This window comes from Pinus tabuliformis, chromosome 5_1 (genome assembly GCF_031772625.1).
Source record: "Pinus tabuliformis cultivar Carrire ecotype Pingquan chromosome 5_1, CPIR1, whole genome shotgun sequence".
NCBI classification, from domain to species: domain Eukaryota; kingdom Viridiplantae; phylum Streptophyta; class Pinopsida; order Pinales; family Pinaceae; genus Pinus; species Pinus tabuliformis.
Genome location: NC_142305.1, coordinates 448920000 through 448941555, shown reverse-complemented (window position 1 = coordinate 448941555; position 21556 = coordinate 448920000). Strand labels below are relative to the sequence as shown.

At 37.8% G+C, this 21556-nt stretch overlaps 1 protein-coding gene across 1 annotated transcript; it reads left to right on the top strand.

Moving 5' to 3' along the window:
• The first annotated feature begins 2479 nt into the window (after positions 1-2479).
• Positions 2480-3286, top strand: LOC149165417 (xyloglucan-specific galacturonosyltransferase 1-like). The gene has a single exon (XM_089429806.1). It carries the CDS (start codon positions 2480-2482, stop codon positions 3284-3286), a length of 807 nt encoding a protein of 268 aa, XP_089285932.1.
• The last annotated feature ends 18270 nt before the right edge of the window (positions 3287-21556 follow it).

The following is a 21556-nucleotide window of genomic DNA, read 5'->3' as shown; positions in this document are numbered from 1 at the left end:
AAATATTTCTAACTATATTTCATCAAACTAGCATATATTCAACTTGCATAACACATCATCTTCTTGGTGATCCTCCCCCCTTTCAAACCGATTCTCAATAGGGCTTGGAATCTACTCTTGGGGTTCCTTTTGTGGACCATATGGAAAGAAAGAAACACTAGGATCTTCCAAGGCTCCAATTCATCAGCGGAATCTCTCTGGAATCTCCTTTTCAATTACCTCTAGGAAACCATTCTTATTTCCTCATAGCCATCATCTAAAAGGGAAGTCATTCAAGAAGAAGTGCTTATTTTAAGAGGTTGTAAACTCTCTCCAAATGTTAGGGCACTCTCTCACTCCATTAGTATATTTCTTCAATCATCTCTACAACATTGGTCATGCCCTCTTATGAATTTTTCTAAGCTCAATTATGATGATGAATTAAAGGACAACACTAGAAAGGTCAGGTTTGGTAGGGTGTTCCATTCACACATAGGTGTAATCCTATATCTGTAGGTAGGTCATATGGGGGTAAACATTAATAATTCCCCAAAACTCTATTCCCTTGAGTTTGGAATCATCCAAGCTCTCAAATTGAACCTCGCCAAACTCTACATGGAAGGTGACTTTCAACTAAGTAGTTTCTAAGTTGGTTCACACTCACTTATGGTTCATCTTCACTACAAATCTTGCATAGCTGGTGATTGAAAATTTTCCTATCTAGAATTTCTCCATTTCTCCTTCGGGTTTTGGTGGTTCTCCCTTCCCATATAAGATGTAGTGGGAAGAAGCTAGTAGAAAAGCTTGCTAATGAAGGATGTCAAACTTCTTCCTCCTTAATCAACTTCCTATCTGATTCTAACCCTACCTCTTAGCTTAAGGAGGACATCTCTATTATGGACTAGAAAGACCTATCTTCCCCAATTAGGGTGACCAACAGGGGGCATGGAATAGGATGTTTTATAATGTTCCACTTTCCTATGCCATATCACCCTCTAGTTCACCACCCTGATTGACGTAGCACTAAATGGTGTCTTGAAGGAGTCATCTGCCAAACTGCATGTCACTTTGCATTGATTTCCTCTTTTGTGGTAGTCTCCATCTCTTGTTTTGACGTAATGCTTTCTATTCTCATATTGATAATCGTCCTTTGGTTGTTTCTCCTTCGCCTACCATGACTTTCAGTTGCAATTTTTATCCATATTTATGAAGAAATGAAATGAAATACAAATATAAATAGAAACACAGAGATACAACGAAAGCAAAAGTTCAATTCACTAATAACAAAGTACTTAAAATTGTTTATATGCGGAATGGAAATAAATTAGCTTAGGCGATGATAGCTTATCTCTGAGAAGAGATGTGGCAACTACATGCCTTCTCAACTATGTTATAATGAGGATTGAAGGTCTATTTTATTATTAAGAAACAATGGAAAACCCAAAGCATCCAAAAGCCTAACCCTAAGAGATGAGGCACAAAAAGTGTGTGGGCCCCGCTGGGGTAAATTGGTACAACAACTTCCTAGGGTTGTAACTTTGGTATACGATCTTCGTTTGACATGTACGATACCTTGTTAGAAAGATCAACCTGATAACTACAATTTTCGACTACAAACCCCATACTACTATCTATGGGTTTGCTTGTTTTTCAAAAAAATGTCATTTAGGGCCTCAAAACCACTTTGGAAGTTTAGGACCCGAAAAATTGCCAAAAATAGTAAATTGTGCTACAATTAATGAAATTGAAAGAAATGATGGTGGGGGTCCAAGTGGAATAGGTGGGTGGCCATTGACACCCACTTGGATCAAAATTTTGCCTGCTTTTTTCCTCCTCTTGGTTATCTTACTCCGACATTCCTCTCACCTTCATTTGTGTTGATAGGAAGCACAAGAATATCTATAGTGCTCTCCAACTTGACCTTTGTCTTATAGGAGGGCATTACCATTTTCTTTGGTTTGAATTTTATCCTTTGGTCTTGTAAAATCTCTTCCTTTCTCAGTTCATTCTCCTTTTGATATCCATGATGCACTAGAGAGTTATATGTCACCGTGGTGGTGGAGGATGTGGCAATATTGGGGGTTCACGAGCTCAATTTCATGTTAAGGCCTATGCGTGATATTATCATGCCCATACACCCCCTAAGATACAATCACAGTACATGTAATTGAGGAAGAGGTTCCATAAGAGAGATAGGGTATATTGGACTTTGAGGTGATGGATAACATTGCAACTTGGATCCCCGACACGGGGAATGCCAAGGAAAGACAAAATCACTATTTGTAGATAGTGTAATTGTATTGGCACATCAAACTACTCTCGAACAAAGTGTTGGTTAACAAACCAGAGGCCAGGGACAATATCCTACATAGTTTAGATGAACTGAAGTTGTTGATGACTTGCTCACCTAGAAAGTCTTATATAGTTTAGATGATGTTGATGACTTGCTCACCTAGAAATGTGTTCACTCCAGGCCTAGTAGTGGAGCCCCGTTGCAAGAATGCAAACTATCCCATCAATCTGTACTGTTCTGGGCTGTGCTGTTCTGGGCAAGATCTCGTGGGATTTCAGGCGATTTCGGGATGGGGACCATTGGGGAAGCAGGCTGTTACACTTGCCTGAAATGCAGCTGGTTACGAAGCTTCTGATTGAACGCCATCCATGGGATGTGAATGAAATTGGAGTCCCACATCCCACTTTCTTCCATCCTCGTTCTGATAAAGATATTTGGCAATGGCAATGGCAGATCAACACGGCACAGAGACCTCATCTGGTGAGCTTCGCAGGTGCCCCGAGACTCAACAGCGAAGAAAGCATTCGTTCCATCCTCATCGACCAGTGTTTAAGCAGACCCGAGAGTTGCGAATATTTTAATTGCAATCCCGGCGTTTGTGAGACTTCTGAAAGCGCAGTGAAACTCTTCATGAAATCCGAATTCTGCCTTCAACCTACTGGTGACAGCCCTACTCGAAGATCCTTTTTCGATTCGCTTATAGCAGGATGTATTCCCGTACTGTTCAATCCCTTTACAGCGTATTATCAGTATCCATGGCATCTGCCTGCTAATGAGAGCTCCTATTCAGTTTACATAGCAGAAGAGACTGTTAAAGAAAGGAAGATAAATGTAATAGAGGTTCTGCAGAAGATTCCAGATGAACAAAGGAAGGAAATGAGAAAGACCATAATCCAGGAAATTATGCCTCGTGTAGTATATGGTGACCCAGATTCAAGGTTTGATGAATTCCAGGATGCTTTTATGATTTCCTTGGATAATAGTTTCTGGAGAACAGAGAAGGCCCGTATCTAACTGAAATGAACCAAGAATGAACCCAATTGGGTCCATCATAATTCCATGTATGTGTTGGCAACAAGGGCAGAGAAGCCCATATACACCACCTCTCTTTTTCTTTTTTGATCGACAGGGATTTTTTTTTATTGCAGGAATCTTGAATTTCATTATTAACCGAATACTTCATAATACTGGTATGAATCTTGAATTTCATTATTAACGGAATACTTCATAATACAGGTATTGCCAATTAAGCCGCCCATGTGCTAAGTCATGGAAATATTGTTTTGTACTCGGCATGATTGAACAATCTGGCGTTCCCTGTATTTGTATTTGCGAATGAAACCATTGAAATGGCGAGGCAACTGTCATTACAAATTGCACAGACGTTTAAAGAGCAGAATTAATGGATTCGCAGAATAAATTCTCATTTATTTATATGATTTTCTAAAATTTTAAATATAATAATTTTCTTTATCATAATTCAGTTGTTAAATTAACCATGAGATTAACCAGCAGTGAGAACAGTTATGACTGACGGTTATATTGTTTTTTGCCATCACTCACTCAAAATGTTTTCTCAATTGTTTTTTTTTATGGTTTATAAATTTATAAGAATCAATTGTTTTTTTTGCCATCACTCACTTAAAATGTTTTCAAATTTATAAGAATCAATTCGCATCAATTTCGGTGTGAAATGAGACTGGAAAGAAGCTTTGGAAGATTGGGTGTGTATTTTTTTCCTTCTCAGAATAGTGGAATCAGAAAAACATTTCATTTTAGACTGTGATGCTTTTAGGGCATTATTGCAATATTTATGACAATATATTATCAATAGGTTTTTACCATTGTCTGAATTTTAAAATACATCAACAATTTAAATAAGAAAACGATTAAAATACACAAGAAACGAACTTTAAAATCTCATTGATATTCAGCAATCTCATTCATTTTTAAATAAATTATTTCATCTTGAAAACATTTTCACCTTTTGATTATCATATAATTAAATTATAATAAATAATAATATCATTTTACAATTTAATTATAATAAATATAAGTTGGGGTCGTCCAAAACTGAAATTGGTTTTTTGGTATTTGAATTTGAATATTAAAATATCCCCAATATATGCTGTCGCAATATTGATTTTTATCTATGGTGTGCGGGTAATCTCTACGAACTAATATTGCAGACTAGCGAAATTCTATGGTCTGAGCCACAGACTCTCCCTTTCGTGTATACATTGCGGACTAGCGAATTTCTGTGGTCTGAGCCAGAGACTCTCCCTTTTGTGTATACATTGCGGACTAGCGAATTTCTGCGGACTAGCGAATTTAATCCCTGCGGTGCAGGTTTTGCTTGGTTGAAATCATTTTCTTAATAGTAATAATAAATATAATAATAAATTGAGTTTATTCGAGCAGAAAAGAGAGTGCACTGCAGTTACTGGTGTGTGCGTGATACCCGCAAAAAAGATAGAAGTACAGGCATAGTCGCCAATTTTTCCGAGATCTGGCCGCTATTATCTTCCCTCTATTTGAGAGATTTGTACTAACAATCACGTTGCAGTGTCTGGGAAAACCACGCAAGCCTTGAAAGCATGGGATTCTACCAATGATACAGGCAATATGCTTTGCTCTCACTGAAAAATCGGGAATACTATCTACAGAAAAACATTTCGTCGGAGCTCATTCTCTCCCCCGGAAATTCCGATGTTGGAACCTGAAATTTTTATCTCTAAGTCACCACAAATTTGATTTCAAAATTTGACATATTTAAGAATTCATTAGCAGGATAAGAAAAATCACAGCACGAATCCAGTGAGGCGCAATTACTGAGTCAATTCGAGGCAGGAATAGAGTTTCGGTATCTTTCCAATTGTGATCACGACGAGGCTAGCAATCTGATCAAATCTGATCTCTGCAGTGCAAGGCCCTAACCAATCTCTGCGGTGTGACGATACAATCTAATTTCCAATACAATCTAATTTCAGCTGCATATGTTTTCACTTACTCTCATCTAATTTCAGCTGCATATGTTTTCACTTACTCTCCTCTGGTTAAGTTTTGCTTATTTCCATCATCAGTATTTCTCTTCATTTTCTAAATTTTTATTTAGCAAAGTGAGACTAAGTAAAATTACCTTAGAGAGTTTTTATGAGTACATTGAATCTTTAGAAAGACAAAGAGAAGAAAGATAACCATTTTAAATTAGAGTTAACTACAATGGTTGACAATAACCACAAATCGTTAGAAAATAAAATACATATACATACTCACTTGAGATTGAACTCCAAGGAATGAATGAAAGGTAGAATGAACATAACAAACAAGAAATCGTTAAAGAAAATGACACTTACATACATATACATACTCACTTGAGATTGAACTCCAAGGAATGAATGAAAGGTAGAACGAACATAACAAATAAGAAATTGTTAAAGAAAATGACACTTACTTTCAAAAGTCAGATTAAAAATCTAAAAGAACAACTACATAATAATTCAGCGTTAAATAACACAAAGAATAAATTAGATATTAAACTTATAAAAGAAGAAATTAATAAACTAATTCTATTGGACCATGAGCGCCACAAAAGAGCCTTACACCTGAATGCCACAAAAGAGCCTTACACCTTATAATTGTTGGTATAGAAGAAAAAAACAATGAAGACACATTAATATTAGTTAAAGAATAATTAGAGCCAAATCTCAAATTCAAACAACTTATCTCACCGAAGTAATAAGGGTAGGAAGGGTAGGAAAAATCCCTGAGAATAAGCATAGACTAATCCGTGTCAAGGTAAGTTGTAATGACCATAAATTAGATATATTTAGGAAATCCCTAAGCCTAAAGGGAACAAACATATTTATAAATGAAGATCTCATTCTAGAAGACCAAGTTGGACTTAAGAAAGAAGTACAAAAAGTCAAGGAGGCAAGAAAATAAGGGAAATGGGCAATCATTAGGAATTGAAAAGTTATTATTAGAGATAGAGTCTGAAATACGAGTGATAAATAGGGAATAACATCACTCTAGATCCTCTTCTGGAACTGTCATGGTTTTCCACGATGTGAAGGTCCTATGTTAAGTTGGATCCTGATTGATATTGATCTTATTCTTTTAGTTGAAACTTGGGAGCATGATGAATCTAAGGTCCCTCACTTTGACGGTTTCACTCTTTGGTCTATCTGGAATAAGAAATCCTCTAGGAGAGGTTTTGGTGGTATAGCCTATTATATTAGGAACATTGTTTCCTCTCACATCTAGCTTCATAAAATTGACCCCTTCAATCAATACATTTGGATCAAGATCTCTGATTCTATAACCAATAGGATCTTTCTTGCAATCTGTTATTTCACCCCTATCAACTCTACATCCTATAAGAAAAACAACCTCGATAAGAATTGTCCTTTCAATATGTTAGAAAAAAAGATCTACAACCTTAGGAATGAAGGCAATATCCTTTTGCTTGGAGACTTTAATGCTTGAACTGTCACTAAACAAGTTGTTATGTTAAGAAACAACTCTAACCCCGACCCCTTGTGACTTGATGAGGATGGTAACTTAACTAATACATTCAAGAGAAAATTTGAAGACATGATCGAGAACTTATTCAGCACCGAGCTCCTCAAACTTTGTAGCTCCTAGGACCTAATCATTTGTAATGGTATTAATAAATGGCCTCTCTCCAGTTAGATGACTTGTTTTCATGGGCTGGGTAGCAGCGTCATGGATTATGCGATTTTTGACATCCATGTCCTCAACCATATTACAAACTTTTATCTTTTTAATGGGTACACGCAACTTGACTATAACCACATACCTTTGTCTTTACCCCTTAATCTTGTTTTTCATACCATCCACATGCAGGAGAACAGTGAAAGAAAAAGTCATATTCCTTTCGATAGAAGTAAGGTTGACATTTTCTTAAGGGATTTGGAGGGATTTAGGCTCCCTGACTAACAATAACAACATTGACCAAATCTATTACCATTTTACTACTATCCTTTCCACCGCCATTAGCAAATTCTCTGATAAGACTTCATATGAGAAAAATACTAGAACTTCTAATCCTTGGTATGACAAAGATTGTAAGATTGCCAAGAAAGAAATCAGAGACGCACCTAATGAAAGCATTAAGCTCCACAATATAAGTATTTACAAAGCTCTCATTAAGAGGAAGAAGAGGTCATATATTAATAAGAGACAAGATCATATTCACAACCTTTCTAAAGTTTCACTCATAAAGTTTTGGCGGAATGTGCTTGTTCATAAAACTAAAGATAATCATTCTATCCCCCTAAAAAATTGGGATAACTATCTTAAGAAGTTATATGACTCTCCAGACACCATGGGCATCATCTTCAACACTCCTATTACGGATGATATTTTTTCTCTGGAAGACGTTGAGTCTGGGATTAATAAGCTCGATAATGGGAAAGCCAAAGATATTAAAGGTTACCAAGCTGAGATATTTAAAATGGGAAAATCTATCCTCATTCCTCATCTTCATAAGCTTCTCAATTTCGTTGTAAATAATGGCTTCCCTGAGCTTTGGACACAAAGCCTTATTGTTCCTATCTTCAAAAATGGGGACAAATGAATTCCCTCTAATTACAGGACCATTAATATTAGCCACATCCTAGGACCATTGGGGTTGCAATATATCTAGAGAGTCGTGGAGAAGGATTGAGATGATCTAAAAGAAATTTATAAACTATAACCTCAAGATCAAGGGAAATACTCCCTATCCTATCCTCTTATTGAAATTGGCTTGTCCGCCACTGAAAGTGAAACTATGTTTAGATATATGATGCATAAGAATAAGCTTCACAATATGGAATACAAGAGGCTCCAAAAAATTGCTTCTAACTTTAGTCAAAACCCCCACTTGTCCCTCAAGCACGGGTGGCATCATGATGCTTAGCCTTGGCTCAACCTTTGGGGGATTAAGGAGGAGATCATCATGGGAAACAATGACAATATCAAAGATACAATTATCTCTAGTTTCAAGGACAAGACGTGGGTTACTAAGGAGCTGGAAGGTAAAAGGAAGTTAAGGTACTATAAGGAGGTGATCAACCCCACCCTTGATAACCAAAATTATCTCTCTATGTTGAGTAGCACTAAGAAGAAAATGAACATCACTAGGATTAGAACTAACTCTCATGAGCTTCAGAGTGAGACCGAGTGGTGGTCTACTCCCAAGACTCACTAAGACAATATAATCTGTCAAATTTGTGATACTAAGAAAGTGCAAGATGAAAATAACTTCTTTTTAGACTTCTCGGGTCTTGCCCACATCTGCTCTCAATTCCCTATCATCAGCGACACCTCCAATCTTCTTGAATTATTAAGTCAACCCAACTATAGCAATCTTGGAATGCTTATTTCCTTGCTCCTTGATCATAGAAACAAGATTTTGAAGAATGACAACTAGACTCTCTTTTCTTGAGGTCTGATAGACCACTTTGGTCTTAGTGGATGTTAATCATCATCATTATCATCAATATTATCATACCTTCTAATAAATTATAAAAATAATAATATTTTATATTATCATATAATTTAATTATAATAAATAATAATATTATTTTACAGTTTAATTATAATAAATATAATATTTTTTTTTTTACAAGAACGGTTATGGGATTTCATTAACTGATTGGCTAAGAGCCACAAATTCGGTTACAAAAGGAGAAGCAGATTTCTGCATAACTTTCCAACAAGAGGAATATAACGCCTACTCTAATCAGGTTCCTCTTTTTACATTTAATATAGTGCACTTCTGCTGCTAATTTCCCGAGCTGAAAGATACAAACAAACTGTTGCAAAAGAATGCAATAAAACATGGCTCTTTAGGGGATTGGTTCCCAAAGGATTTCCTTATCTCTGAGAATAGTACCGGTAGCTAAATGGATTGCCTTGTTTGCTTCAATGTCTGCTTTTTTGTTATTTGTTCTCAAAAAATGAAAATAATTCAGATTTAGAGACTTTGCCATGCCTTTGATCCTTGTAATTATCCTTGCTAGCTACAGGTCCGCTGCATTAGAATTGGTCGCCACTGCTTTGATGATAACCTAGGAGTCCCCAAATACATTTGCCTCCTCAAGGCCCATCTCTTTGAGGAGTTTGATTCCTTGAAAAAGGGCCATCGCTTTAGCTTGTATGCTTGAAGAATGGCCTAATCCCCAAGCAAATCTGTGCGAAGATGTGTCATCTGGGTTTATGATGAGCCATCTGGGTTTATGATGAGCCATCCAGCTCCAACAATTCCTGGATTCCCTTTGGCTGCCCCATCAAAGAAGAGAGAGGGAATAGGTTGATTGGACAACCAAGATTGAAAATCTTCTTCGTTTTTCCTGATTTTCCATTCTTTGAGGGTTGGAGGAGAGCTGTTCAATTTTTGAAACTTGAAATTGAGGGTAGTTCCCAAATCTATGTCCTGCTGGCTTAGATTTGAATCATCTCCTTTGTCTTCCAGCCACTCAACTAGCTGACTTTTCACTGAGTTGGCAACTATTCTGTAGTCCTGTTCCTTATTCCAGAATATCCTTCTGTTCCTTTCCAGCCAGACTTGCCAGCTGATGAATTTTGGCAGAGCACTCCACGCTGTCCTGATTGTTTTATTTTTTGGAAATGGGCCTGGATATCTGGCCATCCAGCCCGCGAACAGATCCGAAACTGAGGAGGGGAAGATGAACTTGTATTTCCAGGAAACAAGAAGCTCCTGCCATATGGAAGCTGCGAACTTGCACTCGATCATGAGATGGAAGGCAGATTCTAAGTTTTCCTTGCAAAGCGTGCATCTAGAAGGCCCATAGATGCCCCTTTTCTGAAGCCTATCTTCAGTGAGAATTTTTTGATGGCAGAGAAGCCAACAGAAGTGGTCAACTTTTGGAATTGAAGGGATTTTCCATATGCCTACCCAGGGGGCAGGGTTGGGAGGCACGTGGGGTCGCTCTAGACATTTAACGTATCCCTGAGCTATTGTGTAGCCTGCCGGATTTGTGCCCCAACCTCTCACATCCTGCCTGTGCACATGAATAGGATCCAGCCCGTGCATCTTCGTGGTGAGCGTTACTAGCTCTGAATGCAAGTCAGGAGGAACTGGGAGCTGTTTCTAGCTCGTCTAAGGATCATCCTTCTAGTTCGAGAGGTCCCAAAGTGTGTTGATGCTAGCATCTAACATCCAACATTTCAACTCTGTCATGTCTCTCAATTCTGCCAGCGGAGCTCTATTCAAGATACTGTCATTCCACAGGTGGATACGTTTTCCATTTCCTGGTATCCAAAAGGAGTGATTTATTATCAGCAAGACAATTCTGTTGATGAACATGCTGAAAGGAGTTTTGAGTTGATTTTTGGGCTAATCCAGGCATCTAAGTCTCGTTCCTCTGAAGTATTTCCTCCACAGTGCAACTTGTACCCAACCTGGATTAGGAGCTATTATTTTCCAAATCAATTTGGCTCCCATGGCTAGGTTTTGAGCACTAAGATCTTTGAAGTTCAGTCCTCCTTTCCAGAAAAACTGTCTGATTAGCTCCTCCATATTTTTAATGATTCCCACATGCGCCAAGAGAACAAAGAATTTGAATAATGGAAGGCTTCTGAGCACTGCTTTAATGAGCACTGATTTTCCGGCAATGTTGAGCCAAGAGGATCCCCAGGCTTGCATTTTTGCTTTGAATTTGTCTAACTGAGGATACCAGTCTTTGCTCAAGGCCCTCTTGTGAAAGATGGGTAGAATAAGATATTTAAATGAGGACCAAGAAGTTGAGGCTGCAAATCCGAGGCATCTGGAAATAGAGCTAGCAGTTGAAGCATGAATATTCCAACAGTAGATGTGGCATTTTCCATTGTTTAATACGCTGTCTGAGACCTTACAGTAGTCTTCCAATAATTCTTTGAATTTAATAGTTGAATGAAGAGAAGTGCCCCCCAGCAGTAATGTATCATCAGCGAAGAGGGCGTGATTGATGCTTTTTACCCCTCTTACAATGCACAGGCTAGGGATGTCTTAATCTTGCTGCTTTTTATCTAGATAAAAGTTGAGGACAGAGGCCTGTAGGACGAATAGGAAGGGTGAAAGGGGACACCCCTGCCTCAACCCTCTAGAGGCTTTGAAAAAATCAGCAGCGCTACCGTTCACCAAGGGGGAAATCCAAGGCTCCGAAATACATGCTCTGATCCACTTGATGAAATTTTGACCGAACCCCAGTTTGTGCAAGAAATCAAACAAAAACCTATGTCTAACACGATCAAAAGCATTTGCTAGATATAATTTAATAACCATACCTTTTTCCTTTTGATGTAGGCTGGAATGAATCGCATCTTGAACCAAAACGAAGTTGTCCACCAGCTGCCTGCCATGAATAAATCCACCTTGATTATCCAGGATGATTTTAGGGAGAATTCTTTTCAACCTGTTAGCTATCACTTTGGTTATCACTTTGTACCCAATATTGCATAAGGAGATTGGGCGAAATCTGCTAAAAGAGTTTACTCCTTTCTCTTTGGTAATGAGGGCAAGAAAGGCTGAATTTGTGTAGCCTCCAATATTCTGACAGTCTTGGGACTTCTGAATCATTTTGTAGAACTCCTTCTCAACAATCTTCCAACAGGTCTGGAGAAATCTAGGTGTAAAATCGTTTGGTCCTGGAGCTTTGTCGGGATCCACTGCAAAAAGGGCCTCCTTGACTTCCTTTTGCGTGATTTTGCTTTCAGGTGCCTGGTTCATCTTGGAGATGATAAGGCTAGGGACAATGTCCAACAAAATGTCATTTTTCCCAGCTCCTAGATCTTCCCTATACAACTTCTCAAAGTGCTCTAAGGCTGCCTTTTTTATTCTTGCAAAGTCCTTCAGTATGCATTTGTCTTCTTTTATTCCAGTGATGGAATTGTAGCCTTTCCTGGCTCAGGCTTGTTTATGGAAAAAGGAGGAGTTTCTATCGCCAGATTTGAGCCAGACTTCTGGACTTGAGCCTCCAATATTCTTCTTCTGCCAGACATGCCTTATGGAAACTTTGCTGAAGCTTGGCCTCCTTATCCAACTCGTCTTTAGTGATTTCAGCTACTTCAAGATGGAGATGCTGACTTTCTAGAGCGATTTGTATTTTTTTCCTTTCCGTAGCAGGGTTGGGAGGGTCTTAGCCCAATTTTTTAGCATGGCTTTAACCCTTCTAAGTTTTTCCTCCCAAACAAAAAAGGTTGATCCCTTGACTAGATCTTTCCAGCAGTCTTTGACCTTTTCCATGAAGTCTGTCTCTTTGGTCCAGAGAGAGCTGAATCTGAAAGGACTAGGCCCCAGATCCTAGGGGGGCAGTAGCTCTAGGTTAATAGGCTTGTGATCTGATACACTGCTATGAAGAATGCACATTCTAGCTTCTAGTCCAAGAAGTAGGAAGGAGATTTGCACCAAAAATCTGTCAAGTCTTGCCGCTATGTAACCCGGGCCGACTCTCTTATTTGACCACGTGAACTTTCCAGTAGTCAACTTAATGTCTATCAGATCCCAATCTTGCATGAGATCTTCCACTAATTCTCTTGCCAGATCCCTGACGATACTGCCTCCTCTTTTTTCTGACGAGAGGAGGGTGAGGTTGAGGTCTCCGGCTATGATTATATTCTCCAAATTCTCTAGATCTGCCAAGTTTTTGATGGAGTCCCAACATAATTTTTTCTCACCTGCATTGTTAGGAGCATATACATTGAACAGGAAAATAATTTCCTTAGATTCTAAGTGCTGTATTTTTAACAAAATCCAATGAGTGTTCAGGGACTCAGAGATTAATGAGAACTTATTTGGATTCTAGAGCGACCCAAGTCCTCCCGAAGCTCCACAGGCAGAGGTTGCTTGCGCTTTGTCTTTCTTCCAAATTTTTTTGCTTGCCTAGAGGAAGACTGAATCCTCCAATTTAGTCTCCTGGATGAGAAGAATGTCTAGGGCTTCCAATCTTATTAAACTATTCATTGCTTCTTCCTTAGCATTAGTGCCAATTCCCCTACAGTTCCAAGAGACTATCTTCATCATTTACTTTTGCTGTGATGAGCTCCTTTGGAGCTCTGGGGTTGGATCCTCTTCATCTTCGAGGTTTTTGCTAGGAGTTTCTCTAGCGTTGGATGGCTGCCCTGAAGCTTGTCCTTGTAAGTTTCTTGGTCTCTTTTTTCCTTTGCTGACATGTGCCCTCTTATAGATCTTCTAGGGGTAGACTATGATTCACCTATTTCCCCTTCTTCCTCTGATTCCTCGGACTCTTGGGTTTCCTCTTCTTCTTCTGACACCCTCCCTTTGGATCTCTTTGGTAGACTTTTGGATTTAGATGGAGAGATCTCCTTCGGGATTTCTATCTCCTGCGTGTTCATGATTTCTGATCCAAGTATCTCAAATTTATTCCCTTGGCTTTCCATGGATGGTTTCTGGGCAGGGCCCATTTGGGGAGCTTTTGCATTTGCATTTGCATTCTTCCTGTGTGAAGTTTTGGGTCGCTTTGCCGAATTCCATCCTTCTTCCTTCCCTTTTTCTTTTACCCCTTTGGATGAGCAGTCTCTGGCGAAGTGTCTGTAGACGTGACACTTCCGACATTTGAATGGCAGCTGTTCATAGTCCAATTTCTGTACATGCATCCAGGGATCTACATTTATTTTGATGGCTTCTAGTAGTCCGACCTCCAGATCTACCTCCACACAAATTTTGGTGCAATCGTACTCATCTTTTTTGTTGGCCTTATCTATAAATTTCCCAACAGTGTTTCCTATATGTTTCAAAGAGTCCGAGTTCCAACAGTGAACGGAAGATTAGGGAGTCTTACCCACACCGGGACCATTGAAGGCACATCCACCGCCAGATCGAAGTCTAGCATCCATTTATTTAAATACAGGCCTTGAGGGCCCATGAAGTAGGGGCCATTCCTGAAAATGAGATCTTTGTCCTCTTTTTCAGAAAATTCAAATAAAAAATATCCTCTTTTGAGGAAGTAAGAGGTTACCTTGTTTTTTATCAGAGGAGCCCAGTTCCTAGCGACCTAGTTCTCCGTTGATTTCGAGGAAGGCCAAAGACCTGTAAACTGATCGACCAGAGCACGATCTGCCAGAGATAAGGCTACCTGAATCGGACCTTCAGGCAGAAGGGAAATCTCAGGGATATCTTCTAATTTTTTCACGAAATTAGCAACTTCCACGCATTTCTTCTTGGGTAGAGAGGCTAGCTAGGTTCTGAAGGCCTCAGCGGCAGAAGGCGAAGGAGGGGAGGAAGACCCCTGGGGGGGAGTCAGCTCCTCCATGAAGGGCCAGCAGATCCAACCAGATCGGCCGCAGCTTGAAGCGAAGCCCTCGGTGGACACGCCCGCAGGGATCAGTATTCGTAGAGAGCGGGCGCACTCGCAGTCTTTAGATCGCGTGGAATGCGGATCTCGTAGGTTGCAGAGCGGGAGCCGAACCAAGAAAATCAGATATCATGTTATTGCTCGACTATAATAAATATAATATTATCATAACTTCTAAAAATAATTATATAATAAAAAAATAATATTTATTATTATATAATAATAAAAATCATATTCATAATATTTTTATATAATAAAAAAATAATATTTATCTTTATATAATAAAAAGATAATATTTATATATAATAATAAAAATTTATAGGATTTTTTTTTTCATTTTTTTCATTTCATTTTTTAATATTTATTTCTAGTGTGCTATTTCCATTAAGAAGTTCTGATTTGAAAAAGTTATATAGTCAAATTTCCACATTTAAGATTTTCACGTGTTGTGTCTTATTATGTAAACATTTTGTAATAAGAATTAAATTCTAATAATAATAATAATAATTAAAATAAAATTTTGGTAAATTAATTAATTTATTGTTGGCTTAGATCAATATTAATTGCTAAGATTTGATTCTTTATCATTTAGTATTTTAGAAATTTTTAATAGTCTTTTTAGTATGAAAACATCTAAAACATTGTTTTATATCATATTCAAAAGCATGATATATCTACTCAATTTTTTTATTATAAATATTTCATTTTATTTTTATGAGTATTTTCTTTTCTTTTTAAATATATACTACAAATTGTTTATGGGTTTTGGATAGATGTGGATCGGGTGCTCTTTAAGGCACTCTTTGATGTGAAGTCACATGTTCAATTCCCTGCCCTAATCGGGGTGATATATTGGACATGATGAAGATGTAGTCCTGCCAAGCTTACAAAAAAAATTAGTCCACTAGGTATTGGATAGACGTTGATGGAGTGCTTTGTTAAAGCACTCCTTGATGTGAAGTCACCGATTCTGGATAGATGTTGTGCTTTGTTAAGGCACTACTTGATGTGAAGTCATCAATTCAATTCCCTACCCAGATCAAGGTGATATATTTGACGTGATGAACATATAATCCTGTAAAACTAGTCTCATCAAAAACATGATATCATGTTATGCTCTATATATAATAAACTACAAATTAACATAAAAATATAATTAGTCTCAACAAAAACATGATATCATGTTATGCTCTATATATAACGATAGGATAGTTATTAAAAACTTATGCTCTATATATAACGATAGGATAGTTATTAAAAACTTATTTTGGTGTGGGAGATTGTTATTGGTTTTTCTTTCCATATTAACTTTATAACGTGTTTTTTTATTTTTTTATTTATTTTTAAATTTTTTATTTATTTTTAAATATTATTATTTTAGAGGTTCACAGATAATATTAATTTAAAATATATATATATATATATATATAAATGTAAATAATATATATATATATATGTGAAGGTCTCTGTCTTTCCATTTTCTTATACTTAATAATAAAAATGTTTGAATATTTTCATTCTTTATCATGGTGTCCTTATTCTTTTTCACAACCCTTGTGGCGTCCCAATTCCCTTTTTACAAACCTTTTTATTACATTGCGCTTTCTCTATCTTATCAATGAATACTCTATTATCCATCTACCTTTCAATTAATGATCATTTGGATTATACTTCTTAAATATGTACCTAAGTACCATGCACTGGAGACGTGGAGGTCATGGCGGCAGTAGAAGTAAGATTGATCATATGAATAAAAAATTGTAAGCAATTGTATAATTGGAAACCAATATATATTTCCCAATATGTATATATTTTATTGAATGAGAAATACACACTAGGTTCCAGATGTATGGTATAATTTCAATCGATCATAAAAATACTTTTAAAATCAAATTATTAAGTAATATTCTTTTATTTATATAGCTATCAAATATTTTGCATCACTAGAATGAGTTGTCCATAAATTTTTGATCCACACACAAAAGTAGAAAGAGACCAAGTTACATATAGTTGAAATATAATGGTTTCCATTAATATTAATTGTATACATCATTCCATATTTAGAACTCATTATTTAATTCTAACATTCTTCACTGGTCCCTTATTAGTCCGTGCCCCTTCGGGCTGCAGGGACTATAGTAATCGTTTGTAGTCCCACTTTGAGCTGGTCACAAAAATCAAAGAAACTTTTTAGTCCTTAACCAAAGTATTTTTTCAATATTCAAATGAGTATTCGTTATGATCCAATGAACATGCGTTAATATTCGTTATGATCGAATCGACAGGTTTTTCATCTTATTTGTCGTCATATCGAGGCATATTTTAGATAAACATCATATATACTTTAGATAAATCTAGGATAGGAAGCTAACTTTAGATAAACGTCATATATAAAAAGTAAGATAAACAGTAGCTTTGATGAACGGTTTTTTCGGTTAAAATAATGCTAGTATTACTTGGCTAACAACAAATGTTAAGTTTGTTTAATTATTTTGTTTCCATTACCTATGACATCTAGGTTTCATAGGTCCATTTAGGTCCATCTGATATCTACTTCTTTGTGATGATATCTATTTCTTTGTGATAGGTGACATTTGCTTCTTTGTGACATTTGCTAGTCTTTGTGAGGCAAGGCAAGAGCTAACGAGCCTGCCATAGGGCATTAAATGCGGGCCTAACTGCATGCTCTATAACGCGATAACACACACGCGGTGAGTAGATAAATAAAAAATAATGGTGGTGTGCGCGGTGAGTAGATAAATAAAAAATAATAGTGGTGTGCGCGGTGAGTAGATAAATAAAAAATAATGGTGGTGTGTTATCGCGTTATGGAGCATGCAGCGGGTGTGCGCCGTGAGTAGATAAATAAAAAATAATGGTGGTGTGTTATCGGGTTATGGAGCATGCAGCGGGTGTGCGCCATGAGTAGATAAATAAAAAATAATGGTGGTGTGTTATCGCATTATGGAGCATGCAGTTATGCCCTATGGCGAGCATGCAGTTAAGTGGGCATTTAATGCCCTATGACAAGCCCGTTAGCTCTTGCGATCTTTGTGATAGGTGACCTCTACTTCTTTGTGACATCTACCAACACAAAGGGAGCTCGAATAAGGCGTTTGTGGCAAGGGCGTCTGTGACATCTGCCAGCATAAGGCGTCTGTGGAAAAGGCGCCTATGACATCTGCCAACACATAGGAGCTCGCATGAGGCGTTTGTGACCTCTGCCAGACATCTACCAACACATAGGTCATCTTCCTGGTGTTGTGTTGTTACCTCTGTTGTGGTAAACAATTCATCTTGCAACTTAATCTGCAATGGGATCGCCCGAACAGTTGCGGGTAGTTTTGCAACTGAATTGCAAGGAGATTGGCCATATCGCACAGAGCTTCCCTTTGCCCAGAAGATTGTGGTGCAACCATTGCAAAATAATAGACCAGACAACCGAGTACTGCCCGAACCTTCTTGAAAGGTGGAAGGCTCATAAGGCAACGAAATGAAAACTTGGTTAACTTTGAACCAAGGACACCAAGTAGATAAGTTGGATCAACAATGAATGTTAGTACTACAGGAGGAACGAGGATCAGAGTAGACAAAGAGAACACAAAACCTGCATAGATCAAGAAAGATGGCACAGGAGCGTTCGATCGCACACAAAACAAACAATTTTGAAAGGTTGCGTGTTGGGTATTTTTTTTTACGGGAAAATACCAAAAACCAAACAAACAAACACCACAGAGGCAATGCTCTGTTTCCTCTGTCCAGGATCTTTGCACAGGGAAGCTATTTAAAAGAAATTATCTCAGAACAAACCATTACACAACCATACCACATTTCTATTGATTAAAAACAAAAGACTGATACAAACTTCATCCTCTTTGCTGTGAGGGATTCACCAAAAAAACAACATTCATCCAACAAACTATTTACTCTGTCTCCTCCTGAGAATTTACACTGCTGGGTTTACTGCTGTAAAACCCCTTTTTACATTTACTGTGTAAAACTATTTTTACACATACTGCTGTAAAAATATTTTACACATACTACTGTAAAACAAACTTTTACATATGTAGCTCCAAAAAAAAACGTTATGTGCTTCTGCACATTACAACATCTCACAAAATGTTTTCAAATACAATACCAAAGACTTGGCTTCATCTTACGCTGCATTTCTGGTTTTTTTTTTTTTTTAAATCAACACTGATTTCTTTATACCCTCCTTGCTTCACACTACGCACTGCTGTGCATAAACTTCTATTTCATTTTGCTGCGCCCCGAGCTCTCACACTACATACATCCTTTTCGCTTCAGCCACACACCTTTTGTTTCTTTGTTGCAACAAAAATTACAGAGCACGTTTTTCACTGCTCCTTCGTTCCATTTACAATGGTCAACTCCATAAAAAAAAATTACACACGGCCCCTGTTCTTTTTCTACACACTGCTGTGTGTTTCATTGCAGATTCAATGAACAAAAACCCACGAGCATATATTTCATGGCTCGTAATATAAAAAAATATAACACACAAAACTCTATACTATCGTGGGTTTTTTTTAATACATATGATCACTTACAAAATAAATGCACGCCGTATATAAAACTTAAAACCATTACCTACACCTATGACAATTTATTAATAACAGGTATGGTCAACCCAAAACTTGACTTTTACTTCACGCAACATTAACTTGATGCAGGCCCGTATGCAGCTTCAGGCAATCGACGGTGGAGATTGATGAGGGCAATCGAACGGCGGTGATAAATATCGGGAGGCCTTATTATGCTGAACATTAGCACCCGAGAAATTACGTTTGCTTACGTATGGGGAGAGCCACGCGTCTGCCCCATATTCCATCGGGTTCAAAAATACGGAAACCACTCTTTGCAGGAAGGCGGTCCGAGAAATCTCAAACTGGTTTTTGGTTTTGTTGCGCGGTTTGGGCGTTGGTACGGCTGCTCCACGGGTCAACTCAGCCCGCTGTTGAAATTACGATTTCAACACTCCCCTTTAATTTCAACTGCTGGGCATTCGGTCATACCCAGACACTTCCTCTCGTAGAGGGATTCCTTAGTACTGCTGTTACAAAGATATCTTCCTCACATAGAGGGATTCACCAACTGCTTCTGATGCAGTTCCACAAACAATCAAAGTTGTCTTCCTCTTAATAGAGGGATTAACCTGAAACTGTGCTTAAGAGCACCTTCCTCATGACAGAGGGATTCACCATAACAATGTGCTGAAGAGCACCTTCCTCTTGACAGAGGGATTCACCTGTGACTATGCTGAAAAGCATCATCCTCTTGATAGAGGGATTTACCATGTGTATGCTAAAAAGCATCTTCCTCTTGACAGAAGGATTTACCATGACACTGTGCTGAAAAGCACCTTCCTCTTTAATAGAGGGTTTCACCAAATGACTGTGCTGAAAAGCACCTTCCTCATTAACAGAGGGATTACAAACAGACACTGCTTTACATGCAGTTTCAAAAACAAACAATCATTGCACTGTTCTTTTATGCTGCTGCATATTCTCTGCTGCACTGTTGTGCCATCTTCTTTGCTGCGTCTACCCCACACTGCTGTGTCTACACTTGCTGTTGTGTTGCTGCACTTCACTTACATTTCTTTGCAAACTCTGCATTGTTGTGCATTCTTCAAAGACAGAATACTCTGTCTTTTCTGGAACAATTACTCTGTCCCACCTTACAAATTTACACTGCTGTGTGTAAACATTTCTTACATTCACTGCTGTTGCATATGTTGCATTTCAATTCAATGAACAACACATTCACTATACTTACATTTACTGCTGTAAAGAAAAAAATTTCTTTTACATCTGCTGCTGTCCATTACCTTTCATTTCTTCAACAAAAAACTTCATGCTGCTGCATTTTCTTATTTGCATTGCTGTGTGCTTCTCCTTCTTGCCATCATGATGTTGTCCATAACTTCTTGCTGCTGCATTTTTCATATTCACTGCTGTCCATACCCATAACCATAGACTGTCATCCCTGGGTTTTTATTTGCTGTTGCGTTGCCTCTGCAATTTGCACTGTGGCTGCCTTTTGTTTCATCATACTGTTGTGTGCCCATACACTAACTATTTACTCTCCATTACTTGCACATAGAGAGAAATCATCCTCACGCTGTTTTGCGCTGCATTCTCCACACAACAAAAAAAAATTAACACGAGCTGCTGCATTTTCTTTTTACACCCTTGCTTCACACAAACTTAGTCTCCATTCATTTTTTTACACAATGCACTGCTGTGCAGTTCCTTTCATTTTTCTGCTGCCACACATTATCATTCACCATTGTGCATTAAAAATCTGTTGTCCCTGTTTTTCTTTATGCATTTCTTTGCATGCTGCATTGCATATGAAGAAAAACATTACATTTTTTTTACTGCTGTGTATTGTACTCACTTTGCTGTGAGTATGTTCTCTCACATTACATAGAAGGAAACTACCTTCAATTGCTATGCATTTCAATGCATGTGCTCCAAAAAAAATTCAAAAAACTGTTGTTTTATGTTCTATCTTCTCATTGTTGTGAGGGTCTCCATGCTTTGCACACTTCTTATTGCGCTACTGCACTTTACATTTGAGCGTTGTCCCCTTTTCTTCTCTGCTGTTATGGCAGATTTAACTTCATATTTTTCCCTTATAAAAGGTCTTCATCAAAGAGTGACTATTAAGACAGTTCAGCAATAAAAAAATTACAAGCTCCCCTTTAGTGTATGCTTGTCTTCTTTTGGCAGATTCTTCTCAAAATAAATTTAGATCAGTTGGGGAGTTCAAGGGGCTTTCACACTGTATTACCTTCCTTCTCCATAATTGTGTAACTTTCTTCTTTTGCATGGGTCTAGCTTGTGTAAGAGCCCATGTCAAGTTACAATCTCGTGCCATATGCCCAATGTTATGACACTTGAAACATTCAACATCGTTCATGAATAAGAATTCA